The following is a 21,506-nucleotide window of genomic DNA, read 5'->3' as shown; positions in this document are numbered from 1 at the left end:
GTAATCAGTTAGTATATAATTCTCTTTTGGGTACAGTGTAGGAAACGGTTTGGATTACATATCATGTCTATACGATCACCGATTTATTCTAACCATATGTTCCATCTGTGATGGATTCTGCTTTTAAGATCTGGAATAATGGGGAAATACGTAGTTTTGAAGATCTGTATATAAACAAGGTATTTGCCTCATTTAGTCAGTTGACAGACACATTTTGTATTCCACCCGGCCATCTTTTCAGATATTTCCAAATTCGAAATTTCACACGTAGCAAATACCCGCAGTTTCCAAATAAACCAACAGAAACAACCTTAGATAGGATTCTTCAAATAAATGTGCAGAATAGAGGAGTAATTATAAGTGTTGTATAATGTACTTTCCTCCCTGCATTCTCCCTCTCTTTCGACAATCAGATCTCAGTGGGATGATGATTTAGCATTTGAAATAACAGATGATAATTGGCAATCCATCCTTCAAAGAGTTCACTCTTCCTCAATTTGTGCCAGACATGGCCAATACCTTCATTTATCAAAGGAAAAGCTATCAAAGATGTATCCAGGGGTAAATCCCTTATGCAACAGATATAAGTCAGTAACAGGGTCCCTCATTCATACTTTCTGAACATGTCCAAATCTTCATAATTATTGGACATCTATATTTGATATGTTTTCTGAGATTTTTAAAGTAAAATGTACCCCTACTCCTCTTACTGCAATTTTTGGACTCGTCCCGGACGACATTGTCCTTTCCAGACATTATTCAAACGCTGTTGCTTTTGCTTCCCTAATTGCTAGGCGACTTATACTTATGAGGTGGAAGCAGGAGGCGTCTCCCACTCATGTCCATTGGGTGACAGAACTTATGAAGTTTCTACACATGGAGAAAATAAAGTGTACTTTGGGTGGCTCCATTTATAAATTATATAGGACATGGCAACCATTTTTAACGTACATGGAAAGTTTGAAACTGCCTACTCTTCCTGATTCTTTATTTTTTATTTTTTACATTTAATAAAAAACTGAATTTAGAAAACAGATTTTCTATAATCAACCATGACTAACATGTATTTTTTGGGGGGGTTAACACAAAATGGACAACCTGCACCTTTTTTTTTGTCACTGAAACTGTATGTGTTGTTTAAGAAAAAGGAAAATAAAGTTTATAAAAAATAAAACGCCATACAGTATGTTCCAAACCAGATCAAGGATTATTTCTGAATCAGTATGGAGCTCAAATGCTTTTTCTCTTGCAGGTTTACCACGAGGTGAGTTCCTTTTTATATCCTGCTTTTTTACACATACTCTCTCCAGTACAGGTTAGCCCTGAGTGTTAGCGATTATTGCTCATTTAATTTAATTTCAAACCTTTATTTAACGAGATTGGTCCCATTGAGATCATAGATCTCTTTTTCAAGGGAGACCTGCAGCATATAGGTTCCACATGAAACATAAAACAATAAAGGACATCATACATTATATTTACAGGATACATTTACATAGTTATAGACATTTACAAGTGCCCATAAAATGTAAACAAAGACCAGATTATTTACAAAACACGTAGCGCATTGTTTCTGATAGGGCCGTGGGTTTAAAGCCAGCACACATTTCCGATATTACGTCATATCGGCAGCAAATCTGGATCAGCTCCGTTGTACCCCAGTTTTTAGAGATTTGGGTAAGGAGGAAAAGAGAGAGGGTTTTGTTTTCTGACACTTTGTGAGTTCCCTGACACACCGGGGACACATATTTATGTATAAAAGACATTAATGCAAATTAATCACATTTCCATGTTTTTGTCGATATTTTAAGTGTCGGAAAATTGTCAGACTTCATGCCAACAATACAGAAATCATGTTATAATAAAGTTAAAACCGTCTAATTTGTCTTTCCAGTGTGTCATGCATGTCTTTATGACAACACCACACATGTTTTTGTCGCATCCCCTCCAAAAATACGTAAGTAAGTAAATACTAGTTTTAAACGTACTACTTTAATTCAATAATTTATCCAACATACATGTGTATTTTAACCACTACTACACCCAACACTCATTGCACACTGCAATATAAAACACAATATATTTCATTTCGACCTCTGCAGGATGCTTAATGTTGACTGAAAACTGACCAATACAATTGTTGCTAGTCAGTAGGGCTGTCCCAAATACCATTTTTCGGGCTCCGGATATTCGGTAGTAATCAGCGTGGGGGGGTGCGTAGTAATCAGCAGTGAACCGCTTCAACACGTGTATTTCGGTTTATTCACGGCATTCATTTTGTTATTCTACACTACAGTATTGTTGTTTTATAGTATACAACCCAATTTGTGTTCTTTGCAATTGAAAAGGATTTTTGTGTGTGTTACTTTCGTTGCAGTTGTATACGTCTTAAGTGTAATTTGGCTTGGCTTCCTATTTTGTATGGACATCATGCTTTTATTTTGAAGGAGAGGTAGCGCTCTTGACAGGAAGTTGTTGTTGCTATGGAAACAACATGACGGAGATTAACGGAGAAAAAGTAATAGTGATGGGCATTTTGATTCCCTTCGGGGACACGAATCTTTTGATTCAGTTCACTTTAAAGATTCGTTCACTGATTCGTTCACTGATTCGTTCACCAGTTCGCGAACGACTTCTGGTGATTTGCACGTTCGCGAACGATTCGTCTTTGTACTTAATTCTTTCAGTAAGTCTTCACTACTGCCGAAGTCCGTACAAGAAGTTTGCTGGCGTAAAAAGTATGATATTAAAACACATTTTACACCTCACCTTGTTGCCCCATGAATTATGCTCTGGGAATAGGCTACATATTATTCAAGAAATATAATTGGCCATTGTTAAATCTCATAAATTTGTGCATGACTATACGATGTATTACAGCAGGCTAGTACGTTATACTTTCAAACCCATGCACGTACTATGTGGCCTAACTTAAATCTCAAAGCATTAAACTCCATTTGGCCGAGTTCAAAGTGAATCAAAAAATATATCCTCTATATCGGTGACGATTTATTCATATTCTATGTACCCATCTATGTTTACCTTTAGCTAGCGGCTAAGCTAGTGGGACGCTACGGAGCCCAGCTATCTGCCCTCTGAAGCTTTTAGGGCCGACAGGGGGAGGAGAATGTCTCGCTAACGCTGTGTGTGTGAACTGTAGGAACTAGGAAGCAGTTCTGAACTGTTTCCGCCAGTTCTTCAAGTTCGTCGTTCGCAAACAGCTTTTCTTTAGCTTTTGGCAGAGACTCAAACAAACGAATCGTTTTGTGGGAGGAATCAGTTCATCTTGTTCATTTCAAAGATTCGTTCAAAAAGAACGAATCGTTCGCGAACGACCCATCACTAAAAAGTAATATCTACATATAAAGACGGATAAAGTAAACAATAACGTTTATGGTTAAGTGTTAGCACCCCCCGAAGAGGCACAAGCTCTTATGTTGATATTGGAGTTTTCAATAAATTCAAAAAAACAAACAAAATGAATATCCGAATAACGAAATTGAAACCCGAATAGTACTCCCTCGAACGAATATTCGGATATTCGGGTACAGCCCTACTAGTCAGAACTCTACTTAAGCTGCCACATGCACTGGTTATTTATGTTTGGTTTCAGAACAGAAAGGTAGGACATCTCCAACACTTGATATCTAAATATGACCATTTAGTCAGTCAGTGTCCACAAATATCAACCAGTATCTTCAGCAAAAGCTCTTTAGTCCAGGACTGATGCTATGTACTATAATGTTGTTACTGTTTAACCTGCCTCTGCAGATAAAGTAACCCAACAACAGATACAGTCATCCCACAACACAATCAAATGTCAGGGTGCATTAATGTGAAGACAGAAACACCTTCTAAACGTAACCAGACTGTAGAAAACAATAGTTGTTTTGGAACATTCCACATCACCCCCATTATCGTATCATTAATGGACTCATCCAAACGGCACCTGGTCGGTATGGCAGAAACATTCCTATCAATCCGCAGTGAAGCGACTACAGACTGGCATGTTTTGTGTGTTGTGGATATACAGTATGTACCAGCATTTTTAAATTTCATATACCGCTGATAAACAACAACGTTTTGCAGTTATAGGGATCAGACTGTGGACTGCCATACTTTAATATGAGTCAACTACACCTTCTAACAGAGGACAGGAACATCTAGATGCAGCACAACAGTATTCACATACACAGTGTCCCTTATACAGTTGTGTAACTTTTTCAAAATGTTCTTTCAAGTTTATTTTTCTTTAACATTAACTGCTGTCGCGAGGTATTAACTGAGATCATGGTGGTCTTACCTTGCTGAGGTGGAACTCCAGTCGTCTGATATACCGTTCTGTCACCTTCACTTGCTGTCAGAGGGAGGCACAGAGTCATTTTTATATCCAATTGGTCAACAAAGACTGGACTTTTTCCTTTTCTAAATAAAGGCTTAGGTCAGCGCTACAAAAAAAAGGCATATGCATACTAACATTTCCACAGCACACACAACGCAATCACACATATTTGATTTAAAGCCTGGAAGGAAGGGGCTTTGAGTGGTTTGAACGATTTTTATTGTGCAACATAATGAATGTAAAGCGTGCAAAAAAATCCCGGAGACGTAAAAGTGACTGTACATAATTTGCGAGAAGCGAAAGTGAGATGGATCTGTTGTACTGATGGAATTAATACTGCCGACATTTAAATTACACTGAATTATCAATGCAGAAGGGAAACACGGAGAAAGTATTGTTGAGTCTGCATTAATAGCGTCTCACTTAAATAGAGAGTAGCTCACCTTGTCCAGCTCATACAGGAAACCCTGAAAGAGAGAAACATTTGTTATTAAGTCGCAGCACAATATGATGTACACTCTTTATGTTAAGTAATATTTTACTATTTCAGAACATTTTCATTTTTACAACCTGAGTTACCTTCAAGATGTAAATGTTTTGTTGTGCCAGCAGCTAATTTTGATATTTTTCTCAACTTTAAAAAGAGACCTTTTCAAAACCTCTGCCTGCAATATGCCACAAAACTCAAGTGCTTCATGTCCACATAAAACATAAGAAAATGGTCATAGAATTAAACCGGTAAAGGAGCGTTTTCCTTTTCACCGGTAGTGGCGAGCCAACAGAACGTACCAGTCTGGAGTTCCTCTTTGATTCTTTCATCTGTCGGCTGAGGCTGTCCGAGTCCATCTGATGGACCTGTAGGTAAGAGCTGAGGGAGAAACACTGGTTTAACATATACACATCACATCACTAATGAATTCTCATAAAAAAATATTTGTAAAGCTTGTTTCAGGTCAGAACATAAAAGCACACATTCACTATCAGGGTTTAAGCTTTTAAGAGTTTTGTAGAATTGAACCCAAATTGCTGAAAAAAACGTTTTAACGTAGATAAGGATACATTAACACATGTTATTACATGACTTAGGTGAATATTGATTCTGATTGGTCAATTTGCACATTCAGTAGCCCGCTCCTCTTGGATAGCAAACCGCTGCTAATGAAGCTCTTATCAAGGGAGTATGTGTTATCATTAGGGCTGTCAAACGATTAAAAATGTTAATCAGATTAATCACAGCTTAAAAATTAATTAATCATGATTAATCACCATTCGAACTATGTCCAAAATATGCCATTTATTTATGCATATTGTTGTGGGAATGGAAAGATACATGAAAGAAGGCGGATATATCCATTTAACATACAGTATCTATGTTTATTATAACGTTTTTCTGCGTGTCAAAATGAAAGACAGCCCACACACCTATCAATCATCAAACCGTGGGGTCTTAATTAATTACTTGTTGATTTCTATCAACGGGGGAGTACTTCAGGAAAGTCGACGGGGGGGGCGGCTAATGGAGTACTTCGTGACCACAGAGTGTGAACGTTGTGATCAGCTGTTTTAGCGCAGTTCTCCATTTTAGGGATGGGGGGGTAGTCTCCCTCAGTAGCCGGTTGGCGTAGTTTTGGCACAATTCCGTTGTACAGACCGACGTTAACAGCAGCCCTGTCTGTGCACACGGAGACCGACTCTGTCGTCCGGTGATCTAACCGCCTTCTGGAAAAGCTTCACAAGTAGCCTACGTCGGTACGCAAATGCGCTTTGTGACACAAGTGACGGTACGCATTTCAGAGAGATTACGCACATAACCTGCGTACCAGTTATGTGCACCCCTGTACTACAGCAAAAGTATTCTCCGTCGGGACTTCCTGCAACAACACCACGCCGTTATCAAAGATGTTCTATTGAGAGGACGATCACTACGTGACAAAAGTTTTCAAAACCGTGGCTACTGAAATCAATCTTACTAACTGCTGTCTGTGCAATTTACTCCGCGCGAGTTGGCAGACTTTATTTTTGCTTCATTTAACATCATTTAACATCATTTTTCATGGTGGGGCTAAGCCATTTCTTGGTATGGGTGTATACCGCAGCCATACCCTGGCGCTGCCACTGGTGGCACGTATGGGGCGGGCCATTCTGCACATGCGTTAAATGCGTTAAATATTTTAACGCAATTAATTCAAAAAATTAATTACCGCCGTTAACGCGATAATTTTGACAGCACTAGTTATCATATAAATCCGCACAAAGTAGTCTGGTCAACTTAACATCAGCTCTGTCCACAAAAACAGACCTATAGCTTTCAGTTTATTTTCAGAAAACACCCCAAATACTTTGTGGAGATCATAACACTTTGGATTCAAGCCAAAACAGCGCAAGAGAAGAAAAGAGGTTAAAAAGTAGCAATAAGCAGGATCGTGTGTGTGTGTGTGTGTGTGTGTGTGTGTGTGTGTGTGTGGTGTGTGTGTGTGTGTGTGTGTGTGTGTGTGTGTGTGTGTGTGTGTGTGTGTGTGGTGTGTGTGTGTGTGTGTGTGTGTGTGTACACACTCACTGAAGGCCTTTTTTCAGCACCTCATAGACCTGATCAAGTCTCTCTGGTTGGGGGACTTTGGGTGGAGGGTTGGACTTGGTGGACATGGTGAACATCCTGCTGGCTCTGCTGGGCTTCCTGCTAACGCCTGGAGTGCTGAACACTGAGAGGCTCCTGCAAATCAGAAACACCAACATCAGACATATGACATTCTCAGCATCACATCACACTGACACCATCAGAACGCTGATCCTGTGCCACAACACATATTCAAGTTGTTCTATGTGTTGCTGGAGTTCTGAGCTCTTCAGACCTTTTCCCTTCTTCTGCACCTTGGAAGTAGCTGAAGTAGCATGTAAAGGGACGTTCTGTCCCCAGTGCAAATTGTTCATGTCTTAATGATATATTTTTCAAAGTATTCTGTTTTGATAAGCAGCTTTGTTTTGTTAAGACATTTAATATAATATGGTAGTGTATCACCTTTTGTCATTAGATCAACTAATGCCTTTGTTATTACACTCAATTGATCTTAATAAAAAAGTGAAATTTTTAACACTGGGACCAGTTTTTATTAATTAAACACTGACGAAGTATTTTAAAGCTACGATAGATATAACCCTATGTTGGTAAATCATTATGTAAAGGAGAACGTTTCACGATATATACATTATAAAGTTAAATGATACATTTTTAAACCGAGAAACATGTTTGAGTGTGTGTACCTGTAAGGCTTGTCGTTGGTGTTGACTCCAGTGAAGCTCTGGCTCCTAGTGATGGATCTGGAGGTGAGGCGTCTGGCGGGGCGAACAGAGAGCGACATGGTGGAGAGAGCTCGGGACGGACCCCCTAAACAGAGCAGAGAAGAAGAGCCATCAACACATGCACTGCTGACACACAGCATGACCCCACAGTCATAGAGCAACTAGAGCAGTGGGTTGCGAGCCAAAAGTGGGTCGCAGACCCGTTTGGAGTGGGTCGCGGATGTGTGAGTGAAGAAAAAAAAATAGAATTTTTTTTTTAATTGAATTGAATTTTTTTTTTTTGTGGGAAAAACTCAAACTTTTATTTTGAAGGCCCGATTTTCTAACTCTGTGCATGCAGTCGGCGTTGGACTGGAAGTACCGGAGACCATAAACGGTTTTGAAAACTTCTGTCACGTAGTGATCATCTTCTCAATAAAATATCTTTGCTGATGTTTTTTCGAGTCTTCTGGCCAATCAGAATCAAGATTGTTGCCGGAAGTCCCCACGGAGAATAACTTTGCGGTAGAACTCTTCTTTATACATCCATGAGTACAACTTCAGATACAAAAGAACACATAATCAAATATGACCCCGGTTTGATGATTGACAGGTCACAGAACAATGGGGGCTATCTACCCTTACCCACAATTTAAAGTAAGTCACACAGACTCTCTCCTCTTTGCTCTTCTCGCAGCAAGATGTCAGAACAAAGTGAAAAACAAACAATGGCATCAAATATCATTAATATGTCGGGTAGTAATAGATTTATTTATTTTCTTCTCAGTGTACCAGAATGCATAGTTTATGTTAGTATTTCTAAAAATGTCCTGGGGGAGAATCCCCCCAGACCCCCCTGCTGGGGTTGGGTTTTCAGCACGTGTGCCTTTTTATATAGTTCAGCTTTGATTCCATCATCTCATTAAACCTTTTTTAAAAGCATACTTTAGTTCTGTGAAGGGATATAAGGGATATATGCACTGTACTTCACTTTTATTAATATTGTATGCTGAAAAGGTATATATTACAGCACGTTTTTTTGTTGAATAGATTTGAGTGCTTCAAAATGTTGGGTCGCGATGTATTGACCAAGTAAAAAGTGGGTCCCGAGGCCTGACCAGTTGAGAACCACTGAACTAGAGAAAACTGAGTCAAATGGAAACTGAAACGAAAACAAACTTGACCAGGAGAGTATTGTTGCTGCCAGTAGCCCCGCTGGCTAGCCCCTGTCAGAGAAGAGCTCTTTGAAACCCTATTAGACCTTAACCTCTCTAACACGATCAGGTCACATGAGTTTCAGGACTCCCTGATAATCATATCATATCAATAATTTGAAGTAAAAAAGTGTATAATCCTCAACCAAGAACTCTAGCATTAAACAGTGCAAGGTGATTCTAACGTCAATGCTTTTAACTACAGTAATGCCTGCCCAGTGTCTACAGACAAATACTTGCCATTTGGCTAACTGACATATTATGTTCCAAACCACATCAAGCATTATTTCTGAAACAGTATGGAGCTCAAACGCTTTCTCTCTTGCGGGTTTACCACAAGGTGAGTACCTTTTTATATCCGGCTTCTTACACATACTCTCTCCAGTACAGGTTAGCTCTGAGTGTCAGCGAAGCTTGCTAAAGTAAACAAAGACCATATTACGTCCAAAACACGTCACACATTGTTTCTGATAGCGACGTTTATGACGAAATATTGGAAATGTGGGCATAAAGCCAGCCCACATTTCTGATGTTACGTCATATCGGCAGCAAATCTGGATCAGCTCCATTGTTCCCCCGTTTTTAGAGATTTGGGTAAAGAAAAGAGAAAAAAGGAAATGAGAGAGAGTTTTCTTTTCTGACACTTTGTGAGTCTCCTGACACACCGGGGACACATATTTATGTATAAAACTTTCTGATAGGGGACGATAGATTAGGATGTAGGCGGAACCTTGCCAGGATCTCAACGTAAAGCCATCCCACATTTGAGTAATGTTGTCATGAACGCAGCAAATCTGGATCAGCTCCTTTGTATCCCCGTTTTTTAGATATGTGGTTAAGGAGGGAAAGAAAGAGGGTTGTATTTTCTGACACGGATGTTATGTGACAGTATTTCTGAGAAAAAGTCAGCTGCTGGAGGGACAGAGACAGCGACAGGCAGACCTCACGGCCCAGAAGGCCAGAAAAGAGGAAGAAACATCTAAGCGGGAGGAGCTGGTAAAAATCCTGGAGGCGAATAACCGCCAGATGAAGAGCGAGCGGCCGCTAAGAAGCTGGAGAAGGTGAACAGCAGCCTGCAGCGTCACCTGCAGCGCAGCACAGAGGAGGAGCGTGAGAGGGAGCTCATCCATATGAAGCAGCAGATAGCCACTTTGATGCAACCGGGCGGATCCCGCTCAGCTAGAGAGGCCGCAGTCCTGGCTCTCTAAGAAGAAACTGGCAGAGGAGAAGGAAACTAAAGACAAGGAAGATGCTCTTCTGGCTGAGGAGGAGCGGGTGAAAATGGCCGAGAAGATCTGTCAGGAGAGAGAGCTCGTCAGACAGCAGAACCAGCAGGAGCGCATGAGGAAGAATCAGATCCCGAAGAGAAAGAAAGGGAAGCTTCACGCCCCCCCCCCCCCTGAGGAAACCATGCTGCACAGGGGGAAGCAGAAACCTTGCAGGGAAGCCAACATTTCCAAGACACTGTGCTTCCAGGGGAGAGGGGTGAGGAAATGTAACAGAGGTGATCTTTGGGGCCATAGATCTCGGCCTCCGTTATGAATTGTGTAGTTTTGTTGGTGGCGAAGTGTAGGTAGTGTGTGCATCTGTCTGTGTTTTAGTTTGTCTGTCTCTGTTTGCTGGTTTTATGTTGAAAAGTGTTCCTCCATGTCTGTTGCTGTTGATTGTGTGCACCTGGTGCCCCGTGTTGTCTCCCCCCCCCACCTGTGTCTAATTGCTGATTAGTGTGTGTGTGTATTTAGGCTCTGTTGCCCTGTCTGTTTTGGGGCAGGTAGTGTGTGTGAGATTCTTGTGGCTGGTGACTGTGCTCACAAAAACAGCAAGATTGAGGCTGTGTCCTGGGCTTGAGTTTAATAAATGCCCACACCGGGTTATATTTTTGGACGTTCTGCCTCCTTGCTTGGTCGGCTGCTCAATTGTCAGCTTCACAAAGTGAATCATTTGAGGAGAAATATGAATCAAACTATAAACACATTTCTAACAAATTATTTAATTATGAAAAATAAGAAGTGTACATTTAAAATGTAACAATTACAGATGTTGAATGTCTACTAGGTAAATGTAATGATAAACCACCAGGAGTGGATAATTTAGTTGCAGAGCCTATCTGCCATATTATAAATTTGAGTATTGAAAAATGTACTTGCCCACAGGCACGGAAAATAGCAAACATTATTCCACTTGCAAAAAATCCAGCTGGACCATTTTCTGGTACAAATAGCCGCCCAATAAGTTTGTTACCAGCGTTAGCAAAGATAATGGAGAGAATAATGTGTTGCTTTTGATGTCATTGACCATTCTTTGTTACACAAGCTAGAACAATATGGTTTTAATTTTGATACGCGAGGTGGTTAGAAAGTTACCTGACAAATCAAAGTCAAACCGTTTTTTTTTAATGGAAGTCTGTCAAAGATGAAGACAGTCACTTGCGGAGTACCTCAGGGTAGTTGTTTGGGACCACTTTTATTTTCTATTTTTACAAATGACCTACCATTAGTGTTAGAAAAAGCCAAAATTGTAATGTATGCAGATGACTCGACAATATATTATGCAGCATCGACTATAAGAGAGTTGACAAATGTTATGAATAAAGTTCTACTACTGATATCAGAGTGGGTCAAAAATAATAAGTTGGTACTTAATGCTGGAACAAAAAATCTTTAATAATAGGATCAAATCATCAGTTAAAAGGTGAACCAAAATTGCAACTACATTTAAACCATATTCAAGTTGAACAGGTCAAGGAGACAACATTTCTAGGTATAACCCTGGATCATAAATGATCTTGATCTAAACAAATTGATGTTGTATGTAAAATGGGAAGGGGTGTGTCACTTGTAAAAATAATTGCCAATGGATGTCAGTAGACAAGTTCTGGATGCTTTGGTTCTGTCGCAGCTTGATTATTGTTTGGTTATATGGTCTAGTGCTGCAGAAAAAGACTTAAACAAACTACAAGTGGCACAAAATAAGGCAGCACGATGTGCACTGCAATGCTCCTGCAGAACCAGAGTACCTGAAATGCTGGAGACACTGAAATGGCTAAGTGTCAGACAGAGGTCAACTTATATTTAGTTACATTTTGTCAGAAATATTACAGTGACTCACTCACCACATATATTATCACAAAGGTTTATAGCGCAGTATGCCCAACTATCAAACACGACATACAATAGAAGGAAGGTTTGTATTACCCAAATCTAAATCAAATAAGGGACAGAAAACAGTCATGTACAGAGCCATGGTCAGCTGGAACTCTTTACCCCCATATCATTCAGGAACCTTCTCAAGTACGTTTCAAAAGGTAGCAAAAAAAGTATTTAAGTATTATAAAGTACATTTGAACTGTGCCTGTGGCTATGTATGCAATGCATATATTATTATGTACACTTATTTGTATTTACTTTTTGTTTGGCCTTAGGATGGCGATAATTGGATGACCAATTTTCTTTTAATTCATACAGCACTGCAAATTGCATGAAATTATGAGCCGTTTTGTTTTATTTTAATTTTGTTGTATGTGTGTTTATGTATGTTTTGTGTGTGTGAGGACCCCAGGAAGAATAGCCAATGCTCATGCTAGTGCTAATGGGGATCCTAATAAAGACAATAAAGACAACAACAATAGAGCTGCAGTATGATAGCAGCAGAGATAATTATGATCTGTGTAGCTAACATTATACAGAGGGAGTCACAGCGGCTCAATGTGACAGTGGCTTTGTTGATGCTTTAGCTAAGTGTCAGAAAATGTTTGGACACCATGCCAATAGTTCAGAAATCATCTTATAATAAAAGAAAAAACCGTTGGATTTCTCTAACCAGTTGTCATGCATTTCTTAATTACAACAGCACACGTGTATTTGTTATATTTCCCCAAAATACAAGTAAATAGTAGTCCTTTAAAGCATCTGATAAATCATGATTGAACTTCTTTTTCTTTTCAATTGCCAGCACTATTTATAATATACTAATTAAAAAAATGTATAGCTGATGCAGCAAATGTCTTTATTTTGAAAATCATGAAGAGCTTCTGATGTCACTCACAACCCATCATTCAGAAGAGAGACGTTATATTGTTTGGCATTCAAAATTAAAATGGTTTTTCACTAGTATTAATGTCACATAAAAAAGACTAATCCAATGAAGCTGCTGTGGTCTTAACCCAACCTCTGAAGTCTGAGTCCTGAAGCAGGGAGCTGTTATTGTGGCTGAAGTCAGCGGTAAATATGTGTCAGTTCAAGCAGTGTTTTCCTACTGTGGCCTGTCCAGTGTCCTGCATCCTGTTTCTTCAAACAGCTGAAAGGCCTTCACAAGACGCCTTCCAGATCCCACCCCCCCTCCCACAGAACAGGAAATGTCACAATCCTACAGGAAGTCAGAAGCCACAGCCTCTCCTGACAGGAAATGTAACAAAGGGAGATAGTCCTGAGGGCCGCAGTCATCTGGCTCAAGAGAAAAGGTCAATTCTGCTGGAGTGGAACTGAATCACAGGGGATGGAAACAATACTGACTTAACTGATGCTGTTCAACTTTCATATTATCCTTTTAAGTCAAATACAAAGGGTTAACATGTGCTTTTACTTTACTCTTAACTGGGAGTAAGAATTCCTTTGAAAAGAGTAACAGCAGAGGAAGAATGCGTGTGTGTGTGTTGTGGGAGTCTGTGTCCAACCATTTGTTGACTTAACCTAGTTTAAGTGCTCAGAGTGAGAACATAGGAGAGAGCGATAAGAGAAGAGCACATTTCAGAGAGAGAAACTGAGCCTGACAGAGGTGCAGAGAGGACAAATAAAGCTAGTGGAAAAGTTGAGTCATGCTGGGTCCATCACATCCAGGCACCTTCCTCTTTAACTTCCTGTTTGAACATCATGTTGTGCACCATCTCTATCAGAAAGTCTAGATAATGAATTTGGTTTTGGTGGACTGTTCCTGCTCACTAAGAAGTCTCCACAAAACCTTTTATCTTAGTTCAATGGGTTATAGTCAGGCAGCTCATTGTGGAATAGCCTCCCAACTGAGATAGGGGATTGTCCCACACTCAATAGCTTCAAAGGTCAACTCAAAGAATGGTTGAGAAACAAACATCCGTGCAATCACCGCTAAATGCACTTTAATACAGGGGTATCTCCTCTTGCACTTTATGTAGCTCTTGTATCTTCTCTTGCACTTTATATGTCGTTGCTGCTATATTGTATTACCATGTCATAAATACTTGCGTATGCTGATCTTGCTCTTTTGCACCTTTTGCATATCATGTATTTTGTTTTTGCTATGTTTGTAAAATGTAAACTTCTTAAATGTTTTATGTGAGGGACTGCGAATGGAAATTAGCTCAAAGCTAAATCTGGCACTGTTACACTTGACACATTTGAATGTTTTAGGTGTTACTGTGTTATTACTGTGCATTGTCCCTGCCAAATAAACGATAAAAAAAAATTAGTTGTCAGTCTTTTACTAATGCCACCATATAATACGCCTAGATGTGTTGAGGGCTGCATCGTTATCAAACCTGTGACGTTTTTGGCCGTTTGGAGCATGTTCAATGGAGTTACGACAACATCGTGTTTTATGGCGAGGGATGCCATGGAAACGGCATATGATCACACCCCATAATTGACATAGAGCTGTTCAGGGCTGGACCATTAACTGTCATCTGAAGTCTGGTGCCGTTTTGGACCATTTTCCATTGAGTTACGACAACATCATGTTTTTTGGCGAGGGCCATGGAAACGGCATATGATGACACCCCATAATTGACATAGAGCTGTTCAGGGCCGGACCATTAGCCATCATCTGAAATCTGGTGCTGTTTGGACGATTTTCCATTGAGTTACGACAACATCGTGTTTTATGGCGAGGGATGCGTTGCCATGGAAACAGCATATGATGACACCCCAATGGACATAAAGCTGTTGAGGGCCGGACCATTAGCCATCATCTGAAGTCTGGTGCCGTTATGAGCATGTCAGTTGGAGTTTTGACATCATCGTGTTCCATGGCGAGGGATCGCTTAGCATCGAGTGAACGCAAACTTTGGCGCCAAATCACGGCTATGCCGTGCGAAAGAAAAAAATGTCATGATATCGTTTTGGCGCCCGTGTCTGGAGACGCTACCCGATGAATTTGGAGTCGTTCGGATAAAGTCCCTAGGAGGAGATTGCAGGTTTTTGTTTTTACTAGATTTATGCTTAACCTTGCCTGAAAATTACAATTAAAAAAGTTAATGCAGGATTTGATATGTTTTACGAGACATAAGGGCAGGAATTGCTACTAAAAACTGCTTTTTTTTACGTCATACGTCAAACGCGTCATATTACGTCACATGGGGGAGCAACTTTCTCACACACCTTCTCTGCCCAATCCGGGGTAGTAGTTTGTAGTTGGTTTGAGCGGTTGTGATTTAGTGAGCTGGTATTTTTTCGGTAATTAGTGCGAATGCTGTTTACAGCATTCCACTATAGTTCTTTGAATCTTTATTCTTATTTCAACAAATATTTTGCCGTTGAATAGCTTCAGCATACTTTCAGCTACAGAAACCATTCAAATATCAAACTATTCAGCCTTTCCAGCAATCGATGGGAAACTTTCAACTTTTTCTAAATATTTCATACTTTTTGAAATATTCAGCTTTTTAAACTCTTTTTTTAACATGGAAGTCAATGTCCTCTTTTACCTACACCTTGTGCCAAATGCTTCTCCTTCCACATACTTTGAGCTACAGACTTCATTCCAACTTTAAAATGATCACAAGACCTTTGTCACATCCTGGCCCTGGCTGATCGCCTCACTCCCTCACCTGTGTATTTTCGCTCCCTGTTAATCACCTGCCTGGTCTCAATGAGCCTCAGCTGTCCCTAATGATCACTCCTCACCTGTGTATTTAGTCTGTGCTGTTTCCTTGGTCAGTGCCAGTTCGTCTTGTCTGTATAGCAGAAGGTGCTCCATGTTTCTCTTCTGACGTAAACTATTGTTCTAGCTGCTTAGCATTTGTACCAACCTAGTTGGTTGTTTTTTTGTTACTTCAAGTCAGTACATTTTTTGATCATTGCCTGTTTTATTTTTACCTTTTGGATTAAAACGCTTGACTAAAGACCTTATTGCCTGGTTGTGCTCTTGAGTCCTATTTTTGCTCGTGCCCGTACTTGTGCTTGATAACCTTCAGCTATACAACTTGTTCTTTTTTAACATTTCACTTTCAAGTTTTCAACAAAATCATTGCAATGCATTTGAGCTGTAACAATTTGATTCAAATCATTTCACTTTTCTGCATTTCTCCGCTAAGTTCAGCACGACACTTACTTGGTTTGACTTGGAGACCATTCAACTAATAACATATTCAGCTTTTTCTGCTGCTAGCTTTCGTTCCTGGGTGCGTTGTGCGAGGTGCATCCACCTCCCTGCAGCACATACTCTCCACAGCTGATGCCTATCAAACAAAACGTTTATCAGGAAATTACATCTCTCCCCCCCCCTTCGCTGCTCTCTCTCTCCCCCATTTGTTCCCCTCTCTCTCCCCCCAGGGGTAGACATTAAGGGTAAAATTCCACTGGTCCTCCGGGCCAGTTGAATTTTATTGTCACTGGCCCCACCATTGTAACCACTGGCCCAAGAGCATTCGTCCAAAAAATCTACTAATAATGAAGACAATTAACACATTCGTTGCAATAGTAATTTATGCACAAACTACATTACTACTTGTACTACAACATTTGAATCATCAGTTTTTCCTAATTTTCCTCAATTGTTCATATTTGGTTTATTAAAATAATTATATTGTTAAAAAATATCTGCTATTATAATTATTATGAGTATTATTATTTGTATAATGCGCTTTCTGCCTTCCTGTCATTAAGAGTTAGACATGTAATGGCCAGGGGCGGATCTACCGGGGTGGTATGGGGTGGCAACTGCCACCCTAAACAATAGCCTTGCCACCCCAGCTGCCACCCCAGTTGGCATCTTTGTTTTGAAAGTAAAGTTGTGGCTCATCGGACATTTATGAGAGAAAGTCTCTAATGTCCGAGTGCAAGTGAATGCAGCACAAGATGCACGTCATGTAACCCCTCCCCCGGTCCTGGCGCGAGAGTGGAAATATGATTGGTGGCGAATTCACTTGAACGGGGGGACGGCGCAAAACGAGAAGCCTTTCGGACCCAAGCACTGAAGGAATGAGGTATTTGCAGTCTACAATGACAGAGAAGAGAATGTCAAGTTTGGCTGTACTCAGCATTGAATCAAAACGCACTACAGCTGTTGATCTTAATACGTTTGTGAGGCGTTTTGCTGAACAAAATAGTAATCGCCGCATTCAGCTGTAATAGACATGCCAACTTGATGCTCTGCTCACGGATGACTCGATGAGAATAACAAACTGTTAAGATGATGACCTTGTATGCGTGTATATATTTTTTTCTTTGTGGGGGTCTGCCCCCAAAAAACTGTTTTAAGTCCTGAGAAAGTAAAATCAGACGGTGTGTAAAACTACACTGCCCAGCCAACAGAAAGTAACCACTTTGATTTAACTAGGCCAGTAGGTAAGGACCTTCCACTGGATAATAACTGCAGCGATGTTTTAGCTGAATACACGTTTTTTAACCCTAACTGATGCAGTTAGTCACTTCTTTAATGTTTGTTCTTTCTGATGTAAAGTCAAGGTTGTAACTGTATATCAATAATGATATAATTACTTGTTTTCAAATTTGAAGGAGGGCGAGCAAGCATCTTGATGAACATTCATCATTAACTCCTCCAAAAAATATAGTTTATTCAATAATAAATGAATATGTGAATCATAACAGTTCTTCACTATATCTGTAAAGCGTCTTTGAGCACCTGTAAAAACGCTAACAAATTAAATCTATTATTATTTATTAACAGTGATTGACAGCTGTCAGGAATAATATGATTGTTAATAGTATCATATTCATTCAGACAAACATTAATGAGACAGTTAATTAATGTAGATTTGGTACCCCTGCTGGTCTAAGAGTGAGACAAACTCATTCAGTTATTGTTCAGTTAAAATTCATTAAATTACGTCTGCCACCTTGTAAGGCTTTACTGATGTGCCACAATAATATCACCTATGTGATTGAGTTAAAATATTAATATTGTGGCTTTCCAAGTTAACATTGATTGTAGGGGTGTAACGGTTCACAAACATTTCGGTTCAGTACGTACCTCGTTTTTAGGTCACGGTTCGGTTCGGTTCGTTACGTTTTCGGTACAGCAGAAACAATTATCACAAAACATTAAATATTTTTTTTTAATTATTATTAAACTGTGACTAATGTATTCAAATAAATACAAAATATAGTAAAATAAACATTAAGGTGCAGCATTTCGATGAACTGAAATAATCTGTATTTGAACTGTACTAGTATCTAAACAGCCAGCTTGACATTAGGACTTGCTTGTCATTGTATTTTCATGTTGTTTAAAGAAAGATGAACTTGTCCACATTGCTTTCTGAAATGGCAGATCTGCTGGCACTAACCATGTCTCCTGCTGTGGAGAACACCCTCTCTAGGGACAGTGGCAGCAGATACAGCCAGGTAGCGCTTTGCTAACATGGCAACATAAGGATATTTGGTGTTTGTAATAGCTTTGGCTCGGTCTGAACTTTCTGCGAGTGGTGGAGGCTTACATGCTAGCGGGAGTTGGGTTTGCACTTCAGTCTTTTTTCTTTTGGTACCGGTGATATTCACATTCGGTGATGCCTTTTCAAATGAGTGTGATGTATTGCCAGCCGCGTAACCAATGTTAGTTGAACAATGCCGACAAACAGCTTTGGTTCAGTCCACCTGTCTTTGTCCGTCATCCTTGTACGTAACTGCGAAACCAAAATGTTCCAAAACCGGAGACTACAATGATGCTGGAGGATTTTCAGCTCAACTTGATCTGCGTTCGCCATTTCCACAGTTCCTCAAATTACTGACTACATTTGAACGCATCCCTGTGAACAGCTCTCATAGTATGCCTCTCGTCCAATGAAATGACTTGCTCGCTCTATGATATATACCTGAGATTACTTCCAGAAAGTTGTTCATGTTCTCAATTTTTTACGTTTAACGCTATCGTTCGGTACCGAACCGAAGGGCCCGTACCGAATAATTTCAGTACGGGTACCGTTACACCCCTAATTGATTGATATGATTGCGATTTAAATCAGCATATACTTCTGTCAGGGGATACCACCCCTCAAAATCTCCTGCCACCCTCTTGCCACCCCATGAATAGTTGTCTAGATCCGCCCCTGGTAATGGCTATGTAATAGATTAGATCCGAACACCCAAGGCTCTATCCACTGCGCCACACGCCTCCTTTTAGATTTAGGGATGCTCCGATCGCCAATTTTGTGGCCGATCGCCGGAATCAGTATCGGTCGATACCGATCGCCGATCCGATCGAGTGGGCGGGGCCTATGGGGACCTTCCATTTAAAGTGATGTTTAAAACTCAGTTAATGGGGCTCATGCACTGGCGCTTCCACAAACAACAACCAACATAATTATTACATTCAAATGAAGTACATTATTCAAGTTTACATTCACTTTGGATAATAACACGGGAGAAATGAGCGGAAGCGCTCTCTTTTCCTCTCTCCCCCTCTTTCTCCCTCTCCTGACAGCCTGTCAGTATCTCATGCAGCTCACTGATCCAGTAATGAGTGACCCGACAGTGAAGAATAAATATATTTATAACTAGTTTAGCTTGTTCCAGAGGTAGATAAAATAGCTAAGTGTGTTAGGTCTAACTCTTAGTGTGTGTTTTGCTCTGCTCACCGGTCCGTCACAGCGGGTGGAGCTGCAGGATTTCTGCTTCACACACGTTGCATACCGCTATTTTATTGTCATTTTCGGACACTTTAAAATAATGCCAGACCGGTGAAGCCATTTTGGCGAGCTTGTTTTGCCGCGCACAGAGAAAAGTGTCATGTATTTTACGTCATGCGATCGGCTCTTGCGATCAGCATTTGTGAGAGAGTGAGTATCGGCCGATATCGATCGGCGGCCGATCTTTCAGAGCATCTCTAATTAGATTAGAACCTTCATTATCCTAAACTGCTGGGACATTTCCCTATAGCGAATATACCTTTATATTTTCTACTCTTCACTTACTTGTCAGCATAGGTCGGCATTGATGTACAGACCCACAAAAGACCTTGTTTATATTGGCATCATATTGAAGCCAACTCCATCGATCAAGCCAGTGTGGCTGAAACTTTCTCTCCCTCTTCTTCTCATACTCCCTGTCATTCTCCTTTATCTCCTCCAGTGACATTCTTTTATTTGAAGATTGTTTTTTTGCCTGGCGCTTGGCCGGTTACCGCTGGTATTAAAAACATTTTGGCGAATGGTTAGGTGGCGAGAAAGTCTGTAGTGAACGAGCGCGCTCCCGCTCCACAGCAAACAGCTGTTTGCTTTTCACCCAACAACGACAACTGCCTCACGAAACACTATGTTGTAGCATTAATAAACGAAACACTTTAACAAAATTGCTAGTCAAAATACCTATACCACCAACACAGTCTCACTCCCTGATCGTCCAATAGCGAAGCTTGGTCAGGGTCCTTTGGCGTGCAGTTGTGACGTGCCGAGCCTCCTTCAGCTTCATAAAGAAGAGCTTTCAAGTGATTGCAATGTATTCCCATCGACGGCGGTATTTGACGCTCAGGGAAGCACCGCATCGGTCCATGTCGGCGGCAGTTAAAGGCAATGTGAGCATCCATTCCATCCATTAAGTATTCTCCTTACTGTCGATTGATTTTACAGTGATATCTGCACTACTCATCAACTCAAAAATACCAGATTATCCTTGTTAATTACACAACATTGATCGGTTTAAATTGTGTACAATGCTTTTGTATTTTTCCCCTTCGATTCAGAGAAACAAGTATTTTTTCGGAGTTTAGGATTGCCGAAGACCAGTGGTGTAGTGGGCGTTGGACGGGGGGGTACGCCGTACCCCCACTTATTTGGAGCATGATCTTTTTTTTAATAGTCTAATAAATATGGGGGTGTGTCAGTGACACACCCACGGCCAGCTCGCCGCCCGCCGGTTTTGCGGCAGCTCTTTCCCTCAAGAACGCTAACGAAAAAGCTCTATAATGGCAGGCAAACATTTTTCACTTGACTTATTTTCTAAAAAGAATATAATTCACAAGAAGAAAGAGGCTAGCAGCACCGAAGCTTCAAGTGAAGCTGCTAGTACTACATCACCAGAAGAGCCGCCTAAAGACGTGGATAGTGGATAATGCTAGCACTAACGTTAACGTTAGCTGCGCTAGCAACGTTCCCCTGGCTAGCTCAAGCTCACCTTTCCCAGAGGTATGGACGGAGGAGATGTGGCGGAGGAAACAAGAGGCTTACCCGTGGATAGACTGCAAAGCTGGGAAACTGGGCTGTAAAGTTTCTTCATCCATTTCGGATTTATCAGTCTTCAAAACCTAAAGTGTGTGTGTGTGTGTGTGTGTGTGTGTGTGTGTGTGTGTGTGTGTGTGTGTGTGTGTGTGTGTGTGTGTGTGTGTGTGTGTGTGTGTGTGAAGCAGCGCTCTCTGCTTATTTGCAATATAGTCTAGGCCTAATCAGAATAATTTCAAGTCCAGATTCAATGTTGTTTGCATAAGTAGGCTATATTTTTGGTTTCGTTTATTTAATAAGTTAATTTCAGGAC

General features: G+C 40.5%; 1 protein-coding gene across 6 annotated transcripts in view; it reads right to left on the bottom strand.

Annotated features, from left to right (window-relative positions):
* The window catches only part of LOC117535833 (rho family-interacting cell polarization regulator 1-like), a 144,421-nt gene that overhangs the window by 16,819 nt on the left and 106,096 nt on the right, over positions 1-21,506 (bottom strand). For all 6 annotated transcript variants that reach the window (XM_034200428.1, XM_034200429.1, XM_034200427.1 and 3 more), the window contains 5 exons: positions 7,601-7,724; positions 6,900-7,052; positions 5,132-5,210; positions 4,786-4,809; positions 4,304-4,357 (listed from right to left, as the gene is read on the bottom strand). In XM_034200428.1, coding sequence (XP_034056319.1) covers positions 4,304-4,357; positions 4,786-4,809; positions 5,132-5,210; positions 6,900-7,052; positions 7,601-7,698 — 408 coding nt within the window. In that variant the 5' untranslated portion in view covers positions 7,699-7,724. The remainder of the gene's footprint in view (positions 1-4,303; positions 4,358-4,785; positions 4,810-5,131; positions 5,211-6,899; positions 7,053-7,600; positions 7,725-21,506) is intronic.

Source organism: Gymnodraco acuticeps, unplaced genomic scaffold (genome assembly GCF_902827175.1).
Source record: "Gymnodraco acuticeps unplaced genomic scaffold, fGymAcu1.1, whole genome shotgun sequence".
Classification (NCBI taxonomy): Eukaryota; Metazoa; Chordata; class Actinopteri; order Perciformes; family Bathydraconidae; genus Gymnodraco; species Gymnodraco acuticeps.
The sequence above is the reverse complement of the archived record's forward strand: the minus strand, read 5'-3'. Positions and strand labels throughout refer to the sequence as shown.